Source organism: Salmo salar, chromosome 17 (assembly GCF_965601325.2).
Source record: "Salmo salar chromosome 17, fSalSal1, whole genome shotgun sequence".
NCBI classification, from domain to species: Eukaryota; Metazoa; Chordata; class Actinopteri; order Salmoniformes; family Salmonidae; genus Salmo; species Salmo salar.
The window spans coordinates 79,560,293-79,575,806 of record NC_138307.1 but is presented as its reverse complement, the minus strand read 5'-3'; the positions used below and the strand labels follow the sequence as shown (position 1 = coordinate 79,575,806).

Below are 15,514 nucleotides of genomic sequence, written 5' to 3'. Positions count from 1 at the left end.
AATCTGGTGGGAAAGGACACTTACTTTGTCCACCATGAGGAAGTTGTGGATCTTCTCTCCGTCGCTGCAGGTGATGTCCCCCACCTCTTTGACAGCAGTAGGCAGCAGCTCCTTCACCTCCTGGGCTATGATGCCTGTTTCATGTATGTGATCGATCCCCATCTCTGAGGCGAACTCAGGCTTGTAGTCATACTCCACGATCCTCATCTGCGATATTCTCTTCAACTGTTCTGTTGAATCCACCTACCCAGTTGAAACATTGTCCCGTCAGGTAAGATATCATTCCTTGGACCACTGTGAAGGCATTTCTATGTTCCTTCCTGTTATTTCACACCAAAACCATTATTTTGATAGGTATTATATAAGAGCATGCATGTGCTGCTTCCTACCTCTTGTATGTTGTGTTTGGCGCGGCGGTCGGAGGGGTGCATAACCTGCCCCATGATCTTAGCGTTGCCACAGACCACCAGGGCTTCATCGGGGGTGTCGGTGTTGATGCCCACCCTCCCCTGGCACACCACCGCGTCCGGAGCCTGTCCTCGTTGCCACAACACCTCACTGTCGTTCTCAAACTGGCCCGGGTTCGACGCCTGTAGTGGAGGAACACAGAACAGTTTAGAGTTTTGGTTACGGTTGGTTCCATTTAGATCACGGTGCATTCTAGAACTAATTGTTCAATGGAAACATGGTAGGAACCATATTTTATTACATTTTTATGTATTCTTTATTTAATCTTAATTTTAGCAAGGAGTCCCATGCTTTAGTACTTAGTCCTATACTTTAGTACGCTTTAGTACTTAGTCCTATACTTTAGTATGCTTTAGTCCTTAGTCCTATACTTTAGTATGCTTTAGTACTTAATACTTTAGTCCCATGCTTTAGTATGCTTTAGTACAGGGTTCCCCAACTGGCGGCCTGCGTGCCAAGTTTGGCTCCGGGTGATCTCATTTGGCCCCCCAAGTATTCTGAGCAAAAAAAACATCTGCTCAACAGTTGATGATCCCTGCTTTAGTACTTCTGGTTCAGTACTTACCCTGACTATGATCCTCTCTGACATGTATGCTATCAGCAGGTAACTCTCTTCCCTCACTGTGGCATACAGACCCACCACCATCAGGAAGTACCTGGTCATAACACAAGGACACATGGAGCGACATGTTGAAACTTCTCTTTCAATTATGATATTAGTATGTAAAGTGATGTTTTTTAGAGGGTCTGAGTAATACCATGGCAATAACATGGCAATAACATGGCAATAACATGGCAATAACATGGCAATACCATGGCAATAACATGGCAATAACATGGCAATAACATGGCAATACCATGGCAATACCATGGCAATAACATGGCAATACCATGGCAATACCATGGCAATAACATGGCAATACCATGGCAATACCATGGCAATAACATGGCAATAACATGGCAATACCATGGCAATACCGTGGCAATAACATGGCAATAACATGGCAATAACATGGCAATACCATGGCAATAACATGGCAATAACATGGCAATAACATGGCAATACCATGGCAATAACATGGCAATAACATGGCAATACCATGGCAATAACATGGCAATAACATGGCAATAACATGGCAATAACATGGCAATAACATGGCAATAACCAACCTCTGGTCAGGGTTGGGTTTTCCCTTCTTCCTCATGTTGTTGGCAGTGGTGTCACTGAAGTGCAGTCTTCCCAGAGTAACTCTAGTGATCCTGTCCCCTGGTAGACTCACTCTGAGGGATGAGATGTTATTCCCAAATTTAGGCCCGAGATTCAATCCAAATCGCCCCTTGTTTGGTTATGCACCATATACCTTTTAAAGGCAATGTTCCTGTGTTGGCTGAGACGGCGTTTACAGTAAACGGTGCATATGACGGCTCAACGGGAAATGACCTTTAAAATGTCAAAAGTGCTAGTACGTGGAGCTACCGCTGATGGGAGGAATCTCAGCCATAGTTATCACGTTTCTGCAACCACAGCCATGTTTTGTGGAGATCGCCTTTCTAATCACAATTGTGTCATTGTTCAGATTTGAATTACAGATTACACTCACAACATTGAACACAGCAGTCTACAGTAAATAGTATAATGAAATGGAGGACAGGACACTCACTTGACTGGCAGGAATGGTTTCTTGCTGCGATCAGGCTGTGACTGTTCTATGGTGACTTTGTGAGTCTGTGCCTCAAGCTGCAGAGACACAATAAATGGTCAAAGTATTGCTAACTAGCAGGGTTGGGGAGTAACAGGTGACATTTAGAAAGTAACCTACACAACCCTGCTAACTTACATACTAACAAAAAACTAGTGCTTTTAATGCCTCATCTGAAGTAGTCTGCCGAGGTCAAACGCTGATGTTCCAGGTAAGTTCGTGTTGCATATTTGGATGGAGTTAAACTAACCTTCACACCAAACACCTTGACCTGGAAGCTGTCTATTGGCGCAGGGCCGTTGGGTGTTTTGACGTACAGGGGGTCTCCGGCCATCCCTACGTGAACTGTGACCTGAAAGTGGTTCTTTTTCTGACACACAAAGGACTCGTCAGCTGTGGAGTAGTTGAAACCTTTATCAGTGTCCACATGGTAACCGGGGGAAGGGCTGTGGAGAGACAATAGAGCGAGCTACACTGAGTGACAAAACATTAAGAACACCTGCTCTTTCCATTACATACTGTATACTGACCAGGTGAATCCAGGTGAAAGAAGCTATGATCCCTTATTGATGTCAATCAGTGTAGATGAAGGGGAGGAGACAGGTTAAAGAAGGATTTTAAGCCTTGAGACAACTGAGACATGGATGGTGTATGTGTCAGAGGGTGAATGGGCAAGACTAAAGAGCCTTTGAACAGGTTAGCCCTTAGCTGTGGTATATTGGCAATATACCACAAACCTATGAGATGCCTTTTTGCTATTATAAACTGGTTACCAACGTAATTAGAATAGTAAAAATACATGTTTCATCATACTCGTGGTATACTGTCTGATATACCACAGCTTTCAGCCAATCAGCATTCAGGGCTTAAACCACCCAGTTTATAATTATGAACGACCAAGTACGATAAGAATAACATACAGTAGGAGTCAATTGTGTCCATTTCAGTCAATAATTTAACCAAATGGGTTTTGTTTACAATGACTCATGACTAAACCATTTTACTGCTGGCTAGGAAATGACAAAGATATTGCTGATGAGTTATGACACGGTCAGACATAGAAAGTGAAAAATATTTGTTCCCTCTGCGCTTAACTTTAACAAAAATCAGTCCCTTAAAAGAATGTAGCGTTAGTTGAATAGCCTTTGAGTTAGAGACTAAAGACAGGCAGCTTAAGGCATGAGCCTTGGTGAAGAGTGAGGGAACGTAAGGCAGAAGGCCACTCACAGGATGTCATAGTTACTGTTGTAGAGCGTGGTCCACAGGCTAGGCTGGTAGCGATCCCAGCTGAGGAGCTGATAGGCTCCCATCCCAGAGCTGCTCCCTATGGCCCCGTCACTGTCATAGGACGGGACGTCACCGCCTGCACTCTCAGAACCCGCTGCTATAGGAACAGCCACTAAATGGTTCTGTACCTCAAGGGGTTCTGTTCGTCTTCTCTTCTTACAGTCAGGTAATATAAGCCTGTGGAGGAAGAGGAAGAGGAGGAAGAGGAGAGGATAAGAAGGCACTGTTAAAACATTCATATCCCGTTGAAGTAAAACATATTTTGACTGTCATTCTCAAACTGATATGTACTGTACGGTAGTTTAGTAGTTTATGTACCCATATGTACTGTACGGTAGTTTAGTAGTTTATGTACCCATATGTACTGTACGGTAGTTTAGTAGTGTATGTACCCATATCACTGTACGGTAGTTTAGTAGTTTATGTACCCATATGTACTGTACTGTAGTTTAGTAGTTTATGTACTGTACGGTAGTTTAGTAGTTTATGTACCCATATGTACTGTATGGTAGTTTAGTAGTTTATGTACCCATATGTACTGTACGGTAGTTTAGTAGTTTATGTACTGTACGGTAGTTTAGTAGTTTATGTACCCATATGTACTGTAGTTTAGTAGTTTATGTACCCATATGTACTGTACTGTAGTTTAGTAGTTTATGTACCCATATGTACTGTAGTTTAGTAGTTTATGTACCCATATGTACTGTAGTTTAGTAGTTTATGTACCCATATGTACTGTACGGTAGTTTATGTACCCATATGTACTGTACGGTAGTTTAGTAGTTTATGTACCCATATGTACTGTACGGTAGTTTAGTAGTTTATGTACTGTACGGTAGTTTAGTGGTAGTTCTCACCCTGTGTGTTGACCAGCTGTGGGAGGCAGGTATGAATATCCTGGTTCTGAAGGGCATCCAGGCACAGGTAGTAGACAGGATGAGGGCAGTCCTAGGCCTGGGGCTAGGTGTGGGGCTTGGCCTGGAGGTAGTTCTGGGACCGGGGGTGCGTTGGCCCTGGGGTAGCTGTCTGCCAGGCCCTGGCGTGGAGGAGGCTGATGCTGCTGGAGAGCCTTGTGGTGGACGGGCGCTGTGGGGGCAGTGTTAGCCTGTATATAGCTCCCCCTGGGCTCAGGTAGTGGGGGTGGTGGACGGGCGCTGTGGGGGCAGTGTTAGCCTGTATTAGCCCTCCCCTGGGCTCAGGTAGTGGGGGTGGTGGGGCAGTGAGCCTGGAGATGTGCCTGCCTTGGTGTAAGAGTTAGTCAGCCCCTGGTGGTATGGCAGTCCTGGGTGTGGTGGGGGTTGTGGTGCCTGCTCTTTATATCGACACGATGAGGCTGGAGGACGTGTCACTGGCTGGAAGACTTCCTGGGAGCCGTAGCTTACGTCTAGATTAGGAACGGGGCAAAGGCAGTCATATCATTAATTTTAATCGGAGCATTTTATTATTATGATATGGTTGTACTGTTTGTAACACTTGGCATTAAAAGAGATTCCTATCAACCATTGTTGATAAGGTATTGCCAATAAAGGAAGAGGTTTCATTATGACAGTGGCTCACCTGGTATTTGCGGAGGTGAGCACGGTTCTGAACCAGAATCTGGTGGTGACTCTGGTAACATGCTAGGAAGACAAAGTCACAGTCAGGCATGGCCCTCCAAAGTCACAGTCAGGCATGGCCCTCCAAAGTCACAGTCAGGCATGGCCCTCCAAAGTCACAGTCAGGCATGGCCCTCCAAAGCCACAGTCAGGCATGGCCCTCCAAAGTCACAGTCAGGCATGGCCCTCCAAAGTCACAGTCAGGCATGGCCCTCCAAAGCCACAGTCAGGCATGGCCCTCCAAAGTCACAGTCAGGCATGGCCCTCCAAAGTCACAGTCAGGCATGGCCCTCCAAAGCCACAGTCAGGCATGGCCCTCCAAAGTCACAGTCAGGCATGGCCCTCCAAAGTCACAGTCAGGCATGGCCCTCCAAAGTCACAGTCAGGCATGGCCCTCCAAAGTCACAGTCAGGCATGGCCCTCCAAAGTCACAGTCAGGCATGGCCCTCCAAAGACAAGGTTTCTAGAACTAGCCTTTCTCTCTGCTTACCTTACTTGTCATTGTCTTGACTAGCTAACAACAAAGCCTACAGCTGTAGCTGTTGGTGCCATGGTGGAGAGCTGCCCAGCTGCAGCAGGTACAGTATAGGGCAGGAACAAAAGCCAGCAGACCCAGTAGGGCTCTACGAGGAGGGTTGGCCACCTCAGCTCAAGGATTGTGCCGTTGTGTTGTAAACACTTATGTGTGTCCTCCATTCCATTTAACACAGCTGCTGTGTTTACGGGTGGTAGATGGACTAAGAATATGGATGCTTACAAGGTATTAGATTGTACTGGAAACAGATTTACCCTCAGGTACAATAAAGTAAACATGGATGCTTACAATGTTGGGTCCATGTCGTTGCTGAGGTACTGTTCCAGTATGCTGGTGTCCACCACCGCACTCTCCAGGACCCCACTCATATCCTGGCATCCTGGAAATGCACATACTTTTCATTACAATTCACAAGCGTCTCATTCTGGTTCACAGTCTCTCTCTAAATCTTGCTCCCTCTCTCTATCTTGCTCCCTCCCGCTCTCTCTAAATCTTGCTCCCTCTCTAAATCCTGCTCCCTCTCTCTCTCTTGCTCCCTCTAAATATTGCTCCCGCTCTCTCTAAATCTTGCTCCCGCTCTCTCTAAATCTTGCTCCCGCTCTCTCTAAATCTTGCTCCCGCTCTCTCTAAATCTTGCTCCCTCTCTCTCTCGCTCGCTCGCTCCCGCTCTCTCTAAATCTTGCTCCCGCTCTCTCTAAATCTTGCTCCCGCTCTCTCTAAATCTTGCTCCCGCTCTCTCTCTTTCTCTCCAAATCTCTCTAAATCTTGCTCCCTCTAAATCCTGCTCCCTCTCTCTCCAAATCTTGCTCCCTCTCTCGCTCTAGATCTTGCTCTCTCTCTCCCCCCTCTCTCTCTCGCTCTAGATCTTGCTCCCTCTCTCTCTCTCTCTCTCTCTCGCTCTAGATCTTGCTCTCTCTCTCTCCCCTACAGAACATTAATCTGCCAAGGTTATAGGTCACCAGGTGAAACTAACCCATCGTTAATATCAGTATGTAACCATTACAGCGTATCAGAGTGTGGTCCATCACCTCCAGGCTCGCTGTAGTCTGCCCTATACATGGCTCCCTGTACTGTAGGAGACATTAGTAATCACTGTTATCAGCCAGGACACAGCTCATAGAGGCTCCCTGTACTGTAGGAGACAGTAGTAATCACAGTTATCAGCCAGGACACAGCTCATAGAGGCTCCCTGTACTGTAGGAGACATTAGTAATCACTGTTATCAGCCAGGACACAGCTCATAGAGGCTCCCTGTACTGTAGGAGACAGTAGTAATCACTGTTATCAGCCAGGACACAGCTCATAGAGTCTCCCTGTTCTGTAGGAGACAGTAGTAATCACTGTTATCAGCCAGGACACAGCTCATAGAGGCTCCCTGTACTGTAGGAGACATTAGTAATCACTGTTATCAGCCAGGACACAGCTCATAGAGGCTCCCTGTACTGTAGGAGACAGTAGTAATCACTGTTATCAGCCAGGACACAGCTCATAGAGGCTCCCTGTTCTGTAGGAGACAGTAGTAATCACTGTTATCAGCCAGGACACAGCTCATAGAGTCTCCCTGTTCTGTAGGAGACATTAGTAATCACTGTTATCAGCCAGGACACAGCTCATAGAGGCTCCCTGTACTGTAGGAGACATTAGTAATCACTGTTATCAGCCAGGACACAGCTCATAGAGGCTCCCTGTTCTGTAGGAGACAGTAGTAATCACTGTTATCAGCCAGGACACAGCAGTAATAGAAAATAGGAAGGTCGCAAGAAGAAATGACTGCTCAGTGTGTGATGTGGTTGATCTCCCAGTCCTGCTGTGTATCTACTGTGTGTACACTCCCCTACATATTACATTTAGGCACAAGTATAGTATCTGGTCCCATATACTACTTTAATACACCAGAAGTGAATTTGTCCAAATACTTATGACACCTTCAAATCAAATCAATTGTTATTAGTCACATGCTCCATATTCAACAGGTAGACCTTACAGTGAAATGCTTACTTACTTACGAGCCCCTAACCAACAGTGCAGTTTTAAAAAATACTGGGGGCGGGGTACTAGACACATCAAGTGCATTTATTTTCTAAACCGGTAAAACAGGAATGTATGAAAATATCCTCAAATAAAACAAAAGGTGACATTCTGTACTGTTGCTTCATAAAAAACATTTTAACTCAATTCCAAAATGCTGGAGTATAGAGCCAAATGAAATGTTTTAGCTTCAATGTCCAAATACATCAGCAGGGGAGTCTATGTCTACGGTGAGCTCACCTCAGAGCCATATACAGCCTGTATATACATGTACACACACAGTACTGGCTGGGTTCTGCTTCCAACACATCAGTGTAGTGACTAGGACAGGACACATATTATGGACAAGACCTGGATCAAATACATACCTAGCATGTACCCGAGTTAAATGCAAGGCGACATTTTCCAAACACTAAGGCAGCAAACGAAGACCTGAACTTTTCTAGGTTCTTTAAAGAATGTCCTACTAGCTTGTCCCTGAGAGCGATGTGTTTGGCCTTGATCTAATTACTGTGTGACTCTGATTGTGGGACAGGTGGCCTTGAGCTGCCCACGACGTCAGAGCTCTGCTGCACCTGTGTAGATACGGGGCTGGGAAGTGTCTCTGGTCTGCTAACTCTATGACCGTATTTTAATTGTCATAAGCACCTTATCGGTCCTCGTATGCTGTCCATTTTTAGCCTACAAAATGTGAAATAACTGGCTCCTTTGAACTTTAACTCCAGATATGGAATGTGTGAGTAGGGAAGAGGACCAAGCTTTCGTGGAACTATCAACACAGAACTGGGATCTTTTATTTCAGCTCATGAAACATGGGACCAACACTTTACATGTTGCGTTTATATTTGTTTTCAGTATACATCGTCAGTCACAGGCTTCATGAGGAAATGTGTTGATGATGATGTACCCACAATAACAATTCGGACATACCCCCAACCAAAAACCCTGGATGAACGGAGATATCCGTACTGCAGCATTCAATGTCAGCAGAACGGATCCCGATGACTCTGTGGCGTGCGGCGTGTACACAGCTAGTAGGTACGAGCTCCGCAAATCTTTTAGGAACACAAAAAGACAACACAGTCTCAAACTTGAATTGATGTTCCACAACTCAGATTCACAACACATGTGACAAGGACTACAGACTATGACAGACTACAAAGGCAAATCCAGCTGTGTGGTGCCCACCGAAGCTCCCAGCCGAGCTTAACACATTCTATTCTCGCTTCCAGGAAGACTCTCGCTGCTCCAGACATCCAGGAAGTCGCTCGCTGCTCCAGACATCCAGGAAGTCTCTCGCTGCTCCAGACATCCAGGAAGTCTCTCGCTGCTCCAGACATCCAGGAAGTCTCTCGCTGCTCCAGACATCCAGGAAGTCTCTCGCTGCTCCAGACATCCAGGAAGTCTCTCGCTGCTCCAGACATCCAGGAAGTCTCTCGCTGCTCCAGACATCCAGGAAGTCTCTCGCTGCTCCAGACATCCAGGAAGACTCTCGCTGCTCCAGACATCCAGGAAGACTCTCGCTGCTCCAGACATCCAGGAAGACTCTCGCTGCTCCAGACATCCAGGAAGTCTCCCGCTGCGCCAGACATCCAGGAAGACTCCCGCTGCGCCAGACAACCAGGAAGTCTCCCGCTGCTCCAGACAACCAGGAAGTCTCCCGCTGCTCCAGACATCCAGGAAGTCTCCCGCTGCTCCAGACATCCAGGAAGTCTCCCGCTGCTCCAGACATCCAGGAAGTCTCTCGCTGCTCCAGACATCCTGGAAGTCTCTCGCTGCTCCAGACATCCAGGAAGTCTCTCGCTGCTCCAGACATCCAGGAAGTCTCTCGCTGCTCCAGACATCCAGGAAGTCTCTCGCTGCTCCAGACATCCAGGAAGTCTCTCGCTGCTCCAGACATCCAGGAAGTCTCTCGCTGCTCCAGACATCCAGGAAGTCTCTCGCTGCTCCAGACATCCAGGAAGTCTCTCGCTGCTCCAGACATCCAGGAAGACTCTCGCTGCTCCAGACAACCAAGAAGTCTCTCGCTGCTCCAGACAACCAGGAAGTCTCTCGCTGCTCCACACTGACTCAACACAGGGCCCCCCAGGGGTGTGTCATCAGTCCTCTGCTGTACTTCCTGTTCACCCACCGACTGTGTGGCTTTGCACCACACCAACTCCATCATTAAGTTCTGACGACACCGCGGTTGTAGGCCTGATAACCAACAATGACGAGTCAGCCGATAGGGAGGAGGTAAGTGAACTGCCATTGTGTTGTCAGGACAACAACCTCTCCATCAATGTCAGCAACAACAACAACAAAAAAGAGTTGATTGTTGACTTCAGGAAGCAGAGGAGGGAACATGCCCCGATCCACATCAGCAGGACTGCGGTAGAGAGAGTCACAAGTTTTAAGGTCCTCGGCATCCACATCACAGAGGACTTATCATGGACAAACAACGCTACCACTCTTGTCATGAGGGTACAACAGCATCTCTACTTCCTAAGGCGGCTGAAGAAATTCGGCATGCCAACCCGGGTCCTCTCCAAATACAACCGCTGCACCATCGAGAGCATCCTGACTGATTGCATCACGGCCAAGTATGGGAATTGCTCCGTTCGCGACTGCAAGGCCCTCCAGACCGCGCTCCCACCCAACCAGGACATCTACTCGAAACGGTGTCTGAGGAAGGCACACAGCATCATCAAGGACCCCACACAACCCCCAGTCACGAGCTGTTCTCTCCCTTACCGTCGGGCAGACTGTATCGGAGCATGAGGTCTGATAGAAACTGTCTCTGAGCCTGTTGTTATCTACAAGCCATCAGACTGCTGAACACTTGAACTGGACTGAACACCCGCTCTGATTCTCCTCACCTTAGCACTCACCCACCCACCCACACCCACACACTTTAGTGGAGGCTGCTGAGGGGAGGACGGCTCATAATAATGTCTGGAACGGAGTAAATGGAATGTTATCAAACACATGGAAACCATGTGTTTGATGTGTTTGATACTGTTCCACTGATTCCGCTCCAGCCATTACCACGAGCCTGTCCTCCCTAATTAAGGTGCCACCAACCTCCTGTGATATACAGTCACGCTATACACACACATCACAACTGCTGCTACCAGACTGTTATTATACTGCTCAGTTTATACACTGCCCCATCCCCCCTTCTCCAATACACGTGGAAATATTGTTCTATAAATTGTGCCTTCCTTTATTACACTTAAGCTAAAAAAAAATGATTCTATTCTACTGAGACATTTATTTTCAAATTCTTATTTTATATTATTTCTTATTGTTGTTGCATTGTTCTAGAAGGAACCTACCAGTAAGCATTTCATTGGACGATGTATACCATGCATATCCCGTACATACGACTAATAAAAAACTTGAAACTTGACAGTGGACTGATCTAGCCAAACGACTATCTATTTCTCAATTGAAACCGCCTCACAACATTACCTATTAACTAATCTAACTGTAGTAACTTTGGGAAGATGAATAACTGTTTAAATATATTTTCAACCTGACGGGTGATCATTACACCTGACGGGTGATCATTACACCTGACGGGTGATCATTACACCTGACGGGTGATCATTACACCTGACGGGTGATTATTACACCTGACGGGTGATCATGATCTTTACACCTGACGGGTGATCATTACACCTGACGGGTGATCATTACACCTGACGGGTGATCTTTACACCTGACGGGTGATCTTTACACCTGACGGGGGATCATTAAACCTAATGGGTGATCATTACACCTAATGGGTGATCATTACACCTAATGGGTGATCATTAAACCTAATGGGTGATCATTACACCTAATGGGTGATCATTAAAGACAGTTCTGAAAGGTTAGAGACATTGAATCAGAGCCTCTCTCCCCCCACCCCCCTCTCTCTCTCTCTCTCTGTCCCCCAGAACCCCCTCGCTCTCTCCCCCACCCCCTCGCCACCCACCACCCTCACCCTCTCTCCTCCCAACCCACCCCCCCTCCCCCCTCCCCCCACCCTCCAGCCATTACAAATGAGCCCATCCTCCTAAAGTTCCTCCCACCAGCTTCCTCTGACTCGCACAACACTCTCTCTCACACACACACACACACACACACACACACACACACACACACACTAGGGAGCTGTTTGGGACACAACTATAGAATGTCTTACCATCAAAGAACTGCTGCAACGCCTCATTCTCTCCCAGAACATCAATGGGCACTCGGAGTCCTCCAGGGGGCTCCATGGTGATCAGCTGCCTGAAATACACAACTGTTATTCGGGGAGAAACAGTAGGCAAGGCCTATGCTTGAGCACTGTGTAGGCCCAAGCATGTTCATGAGGAGGTAAACACACAGACTGTACAAAATGGAAGAAACCCCTTCACCAATTCCAACCTATTATTTTCCAGGCTTGCATGGTAGGCTTTGAATGTAACTCCAGACTCTCAGAAAATTGGAGGCTCTGTTATTTCTGTCTGGAGAACATACTGGCCGAGCTAAAACCATTTCTGTCAGGAAAACTTACTGCCCTAGGCCAAACTATTTCTGTCAGGAAAACATAGCAGCCTAACAAACTATTTCTGTCAGGAAAACATAGCAGCCTAACAAACTATTTCTGTCAGGAAAACTTACTGCCCTAGGCCAAACTATATCTGTCAGGAAAACATAGCAGCCTAACAAACTATTTCTGTCAGGAAAACATAGCAGCCTAACAAACTATTTCTGTCAGGAAAACTTACTGCCCTAGGCCAAACTATTTCTGTCAGGAAAACATAGCAGCCTAACAAACTATTTCTGTCAGGAAAACATAGTAGCCTAACAAACTATTTCTATCAGGAAAACATAGCAGCCTAACAAACTATTTCTGTCAGGAAAACATAGCAGCCTAACAAACTATTTCTGTCAGGAAAACTTACTGCCCTAGGCCAAACTATTTCTGTCAGAAAAACATAGCAGCCTAACAAACTATTTCTGTCAGGAAAACATAGCAGCCTAACAAACTATTTCTGTCAGGAAAACATAGTAGCCTAACAAACTATTTCTGTCAGGAAAACATAGCAGCCTAACAAACTATTTCTGTCAGGAAAACATAGCAGCCTAACAAACTATTTCTGTCAGGAAAACATAGCGGCCTAGGTAAAGTTATTTCTGTCAGGAAAACTTACTGCCCTAGGCCAAACTATTTCTGTCAGGAAAACTTACTGCCCTTGGCCAAACTATTTCTGTCAGGAAAACATAGCAGCCTAACAAACTATTTCTGTCAGGAAAACATAGCGGCCTAACTGAAAGTCAACCTGCCATCGAGTAAACTAACAGGCCGTAACCCCCGGTAACAGTTTCATAAAGCTGCTCGTCACCTAACATCAACTAATGATGTGTAAACTGGAAAGACAACTTCTGTATTTGTTCACGGAGTAAGAAACGTTTAGACAGATCTGATTATTACGCAGACTTGTTTGTGCTTTCATAACAAGACCCCGTTTTCCTGCTATTCACTTTGTGTTGCTCTTCCAGGAAGGCCTTTCTCTATTGAGCAAATGGTCCATCCGTTTTCCGTTGGCCTAAGTGTTTTTCACTGGGAATCAGTTCAACTATAGTAGTCTCTATCTCTGCAAGCAGCCTACGCACTCAAGCTTTACTAATGAAAACCACCGATTCTTCACGCTTCATAACGTTCCTGACTGATGTTAAGGCGTTATATATGATGTAATAATAATTATTGCCTGCTTGCTGACAGGGGTTGTGCGTGTGTGTGTGTGTGTGTAATATACTGTACATTATAGCTAATCCATGATTAATCATTACTATTGTCTCTAGTCTCTCTCAGCTCATTTAGGGAATGTGTAATTGCTTTGGCTTTACACACGAGAGGCTTTCTGTAATAATGTACATGATGCATCCCAAATGACAACCTGTTCCCTTTGTAGTACACAGCTTTTGACCAGGGCCCATAGGGACTATTTTGGGAATAGTCTGCCATTTGGGACAATGATACAGTGACTAAACTGCTGTGAATAATGAGGCTATTTTCTTCTAGATAATGACTTTATAACATTGTCAGTTTTGTTCTATGAATTTATGACACACTAAAGTCAGCCTATACATTATGAGAAACGGTCAGCCTTATGATAATGAAGAAGGATGTTCAAAATGATTTGATAAAACAAATCTGTCAGTCCCAGATAAAGATATGGATGCTTATGGAACACTAAGAATTCAAGTGGCCTTTTACCAAGACAAAAAAAACACAGGAAATATACATCTTTTAGACTTACTAATACAGAGCTTTGATTAAATTATCCTGAACATAGCTAAGAGACAACAATCAAATGGGAGTGTTGTAAATACTAAAAATCATTAGCTTCCTTCTAACAGTCAGTAGAGAAGGGAAACCATTAGCTTCCTTCTAACAGTCAGTAGAGAAGGGAAACCATTAGCTTCCTCCTAACAGTCAGTAGAGAAGGGAAACCATTAGCTTCCTCCTAACAGTCAGTAGAGAAGGGAAACCATTAGCTTCCTTCTAACAGTCAGTAGAGAAGGGGAACCATTAGCTTCCTCCTAACAGTCAGTAGAGAAGGGAAACCATTAGCTTCCTTCTAACAGTCAGTAGAGAAGGGAAACCATTAGCTTCCTCCTAACAGTCAGTAGAGAAGGGAAACCATTAGCTTCCTCCTAACAGCCAGTAAAGAAGGTAAACGCTGAATGTGAACCTTACCTTTCCTCCAAAATGGAGTCCTGGCTGGTAGTTCCGTTAACAACCTTCTCTCCGACTTCAGTTTACGTCTCTCAAGTACAATCCATTTGGCAAACAATATCCATTAAATCCTCAGAGCCCAGTTACTCTGTGTTTGTTCACCCATCCAGGTAGTTTCGGTAGATTTAGGCCCTTCGGTTTTGACAATAATATTCCCAGAATTGTACATCCAAGATGTTTCTAAACTCTAAATAATGTATGTCACAGGTGTCTCTCCTGTGTACTTTGTTCTCTGGTCTGAAAGGTAAAAACCATTCACATACCCTGCGCAGGCGTTCTGTCTGTGTGTGCCAGGTGTCCTTGCCCTGGACCATAAAGCAGGTATTCATTACAAGGTGACACACAAGGGTAGTACACTAAAAAGCAGTCTTATCTCTGGCTTAGACACTATACAAATAGAACACTGTCATTACCGATATACAGTACAGTACTGTCCATACAGATACAAGTACAGTACTGTCCTTACAGATATACATTACAGTACAGTCATTGCAGATACACAGTACTGTCATTGCAGATATACAGTACACTGCCACTACAGATATACAGTACACTGTCATTAGAGATATACAGTACACTGTCATTAGAGATATACAGTACACTGTCTATCCATGACCCAGAATGCATTAAAGGTCCTCTCTACCTGGAAAGGTGTGCCATTTGATGTGTTTCTTCTGATATCAGGTATTTTGATATTCCAAAATGGCAGATGTGCTATGTTGTGTATCTATAAGGATCTTCTCTTTATCTATCTATCTACATGAATAGATAAGAGCTTATGTTGTTAGTTGAGACAACATAAATCTTCCATTACTTTGATGTTGCAATATACTACAGATGTAGGATCTTAATTTGATCAATCTTTTGTTCCTGAGAATGTTCTTGCAAAGCAAACTTGTAGTGTATTTGCATTTGAAAAAGGCTTCTAAAGTGTGTAATTTACACTTTGAAATGTCAAGACTTGATATGCCCTAACTGAGAATGTATCAACCCCTACAAAAATGTCCATTAAATATAATCCATATAATAATTCACTTTTTCTGATGCTGCAGTATTATTTTCCAGCTGTCACAAACTGGCTCAAAGTAAGATCCTACATCTGTACAGCAAGTGTTCCACAAGAGAAGTAGGAGCTCCAGCTGAT

The 15,514-nt window shown here is 45.1% G+C and overlaps 1 protein-coding gene across 1 annotated transcript in view; it reads right to left on the bottom strand.

Annotated features, from left to right (window-relative positions):
• LOC106597140 (myelin regulatory factor-like protein) overlaps positions 1-14,639 on the bottom strand; it is a 29,317-nt gene extending 14,678 nt beyond the window's left edge. The window contains exons 1-12 of the mRNA XM_082964229.1: positions 14,332-14,639; positions 11,785-11,873; positions 5,874-5,964; positions 5,013-5,074; positions 4,313-4,839; positions 3,396-3,632; positions 2,419-2,614; positions 2,130-2,206; positions 1,639-1,749; positions 1,034-1,124; positions 390-590; positions 25-243 (exon numbers count right to left, since the gene is read on the bottom strand). Of these exons, the coding sequence (XP_082820355.1) occupies positions 25-243; positions 390-590; positions 1,034-1,124; positions 1,639-1,749; positions 2,130-2,206; positions 2,419-2,614; positions 3,396-3,478 (978 nt within the window). The 5' untranslated portion in view covers positions 3,479-3,632; positions 4,313-4,839; positions 5,013-5,074; ... (1 more) ...; positions 11,785-11,873; positions 14,332-14,639. The remainder of the gene's footprint in view (positions 1-24; positions 244-389; positions 591-1,033; positions 1,125-1,638; positions 1,750-2,129; positions 2,207-2,418; positions 2,615-3,395; positions 3,633-4,312; positions 4,840-5,012; positions 5,075-5,873; positions 5,965-11,784; positions 11,874-14,331) is intronic.
• Positions 14,640-15,514: the final 875 nt, after the last annotated feature.